The sequence below is a fragment of the Ipomoea triloba genome, chromosome 10 (assembly GCF_003576645.1).
Source record: "Ipomoea triloba cultivar NCNSP0323 chromosome 10, ASM357664v1".
NCBI lineage: Eukaryota > Viridiplantae > Streptophyta > Magnoliopsida > Solanales > Convolvulaceae > Ipomoea > Ipomoea triloba.
In genome coordinates this window covers 6,374,743-6,378,060 of record NC_044925.1, presented here as the reverse complement: position 1 = coordinate 6,378,060, position 3,318 = coordinate 6,374,743, and the positions used below count along the sequence as shown (strand labels likewise).

Below are 3,318 nucleotides of genomic sequence, written 5' to 3'. Positions count from 1 at the left end.
ACGGATGGGACACTGCTGGCCTCTCTGCTGACCCAGAGACCTTCGCCAAGAACCGTGAGCTGGAGGTGATCCACTGCAGATGGGCGATGCTGGGAGCTCTTGGATGCGTTTTCCCGGAGCTGTTGTCCCGCAACGGCGTTAAGTTCGGCGAGGCGGTGTGGTTCAAGGCCGGAGCTCAGATCTTCAGCGAGGGAGGTCTTGACTACTTGGGCAACCCAAGCTTGATCCACGCACAGAGTATCTTGGCCATCTGGGCATGCCAAGTTGTGTTGATGGGAGCCGTTGAGGGTTACCGTATTGCCGGTGGACCCCTCGGCGAGATCACCGACCCACTCTACCCCGGTGGCAGCTTCGACCCATTGGGCCTTGCTGACGACCCAGAGGCTTTCGCCGAGCTCAAGGTGAAGGAGATCAAGAATGGCAGACTTGCCATGTTCTCCATGTTCGGATTCTTCGTTCAGGCTATCGTCACCGGAAAGGGCCCATTGGAGAACCTTGCTGACCACCTTGCCGACCCCGTTAACAACAACGCCTGGGCCTATGCCACAAACTTTGTTCCCGGAAAGTGAATATGAGTAGAGTTAGTGTGTTCTTGTGTGATGTAATAAACTGGTTTGATGTAATGGATAATATGCGAATTCTTTTCTGCTGCATTTCTTATTGTTTTAAATTTGTGGTTCATCCAAATATCACTGTTATGATCTAAGTATCTGTATAGTTGATAAAACTGGTTGAAAACAAATTGGGATATATCAAAACCAATAAGACCCATTTTGCAACTTCTATGTCCAATGGATCCTTGATCATTCACATATAATTGCTTCTATTTTTTTTTTTTAAAGCTACAATTGCTTCTATTGATAGCACATCCTCACATAAATTATGTGTACACCACTACTTGATCACTCATACAGCTCCACTCCCTTATCTCTGGAGATGGGCACTGACACGCCTTTGAGTTCGCCTATGTTCAGACATAGGCGTGTGCGTGCCCATGTGCCGACCCTCTGTTGTGGTTTTCAGAGGCCTAGATACGAGTAGAGACGATTTTTCCATTGATTTCTTTAGATACTTTTAACTTAGATTAGAATAGATTTGCATGGGAAGTGCATAACTCTAGCTTGTAACATTGGATTGAAGCGGATTTCAACCAAGAATTTCAATTCCTCAATCGAGAAGCTTTTCTTATTTTTCTTTTTAAATTTCATGTTCAATGTCCTTGAAATTTACTTGTGTTCTTTACTTGTTTGTGTTTATGGAGTGTGAGTAGTATGATTTGGGGCTTAGGTTAGGGTGACATTGCCAATTGATAGTAAACATGTGATTATTGCATAAGGGGTATAATTTTACTTTTTAGCTAGTTTTTTTTCTTTTTTTTGAAAGCTACTATTTAGCTAGCTAATTGCCAAAACCTGGTGTCATTCATCTGAGTGTACATCGTGGTGAGGGCACCGAATAGAGTGCGTTAACATGACAAGCTGAGATGACTGGATCGCGCGTCACAAGGCGATGTACCGAATTTGAGGGACGAAAACAGGAAAAAAAAAAAGAAAGCAAAGGAGTAGTGAAGATTTGTTGATCGAGTTCTTTTTCTCCCAAATATCATTGCCCAAAAAGAAGTCTTCTTTTCATGCGCCTTAGGTAGTGCTTGCCAGTGAATTTATCACTGGACCTCCAAACCAGGGTAGCCACGATATAATAGGTTCATCAATGAACTGACGTCGTATCGTTTTTTAAATAAATAAATAAAATTAATTCCCTATACGACGTCGATTTGTGTATAATCGACGCGACATCGTATATGGTTAATTGTATTTTTTTTTAAAAAAAGCAACAACCGACGTCGTAAAGCTATTAAATTAAAAAAAAAAAAAAAACCGTTTCAGCATAAGCCCACCCAATTCCCTCTCCTTTCAAAGCATAGCATTCTCCTTCTTCTTTCATACCTACTGCCATCGCCTCAACACTCCCTTTCACTTCCTTTCATATTTTTAGATTAGATTAGGTTTGGATTTATGTTATTTAACACTTTTGAAACTTGTAATCTTGGATTTCAAGGTTCTACCATCCATTTCAGTAGAGAAGCTTTCTTTCCCTTATCTCTTTTCTTTTGCAAGATTTATGTTTATTACTTGTGCTTTTGTGTTCTTTATGTTATTTAATCATGAGTAGTTAGTTTATGGGTTTGATTTAGGGTTGTATTATTTATCTTGATGCTTAATTTGTGATTATTGTAAAAAGGGGAAGAACTCTAACCTAGGGTTCTTGAGTTTATGAAGGATTTGTGTTTGTATATTATTAATGCTTGGTGTACAACATTCATTAGCATGTTTTGGAGGATTCTTGGCCTCAATGAGAGTTGGGTCAAGATTCCAAGCCATTCATTGCATAAACCTGGTTTTTTCTATGAAAATAGGGGAAATTAGGGGGTTTAAGATGCTTTGTGTTCTAATGCTTTGTGTTTGTATATTGTTAATTCTTAATTGGTGTACAAAATGGGGTCAAGATTCCAAGCCATTCGTTTGTTATTTTTACTTTTATTTTTTAAAATTATACGACGTCGGTTTTTTATTAAAAACGAAAGTCGTATGTGTTATTTATTTTTTTTAAATATACGACGTTGTATCATTTATTTATAACGTCTGACATAATGATGTTGGAAAAAAATCAACGTCGTTTGTCCCAAAAAAACTGACGTTAAAAGTTTTATTTGTAGTAGTGCCATAAAGCCTCTAGTTTAGATACAAGTTGTTCGTCAAAGATTTTTCCATCTCCAATTCATCCCAAATTTCTTTTGAAGTTTCCAATGCCATAACGTGATACACTAATTCATCCACGGGGCATAACCGAATCATTCATGTCGTGCATTCCTTCGAATCCCCCAATCAGCCTTTGCTAGATTAGCTGGCTTTTCTACCTTAAGGTTTTCAGAAGAGCCTGTTGTGCCAACAAATCCTTTAACCCTAGACTGCCATAACCTGAAATTCCTTGTACCATCAAACTTTGATGGTAAAGAAGTACAAGAACAAGAAACAATAATAATGACAAAAAAAGTAAAGAAGACAAGATTTATGTGGTTCTACAATGTGCCTGCAACCTACGTGCACGTGAGTGAAACTATTCTTATATTAATTGTGATGGTATACACCACTTAGAGATTCAACAACGTATTTATAGGCATCTACACTTGTATTATGGGTCCGACCCAATATGTCCACCCATATTATATTGCTTATATGAGATAAATTCATATTCCTTATATGAGACAAACTTAACAAATTTAAAGAAATAAATTAAAGTTGTACTTTCAGCTTTTAG

At 38.4% G+C, this 3,318-nt stretch overlaps 1 protein-coding gene across 1 annotated transcript; it reads left to right on the top strand.

The window, feature by feature from the left end:
* The first annotated feature begins 7 nt into the window (after positions 1 to 7).
* On the top strand, positions 8 to 653 carry LOC116031869 (chlorophyll a-b binding protein of LHCII type 1). Its single transcript, XM_031274206.1, has one exon. The coding sequence runs from the start codon at positions 87 to 89 to the stop codon at positions 567 to 569; it is 483 nt and encodes a 160-aa protein (XP_031130066.1). The 5' UTR covers positions 8 to 86; the 3' UTR covers positions 570 to 653.
* The last annotated feature ends 2,665 nt before the right edge of the window (positions 654 to 3,318 follow it).

Coding starts and splice junctions, on each gene's coding strand:
- LOC116031869 (XM_031274206.1), top strand. CDS start 87: ATGCTGGGAGCTCTTGGATGCGTTTTCCCGGAGCTGTTGTCCCGCAAC.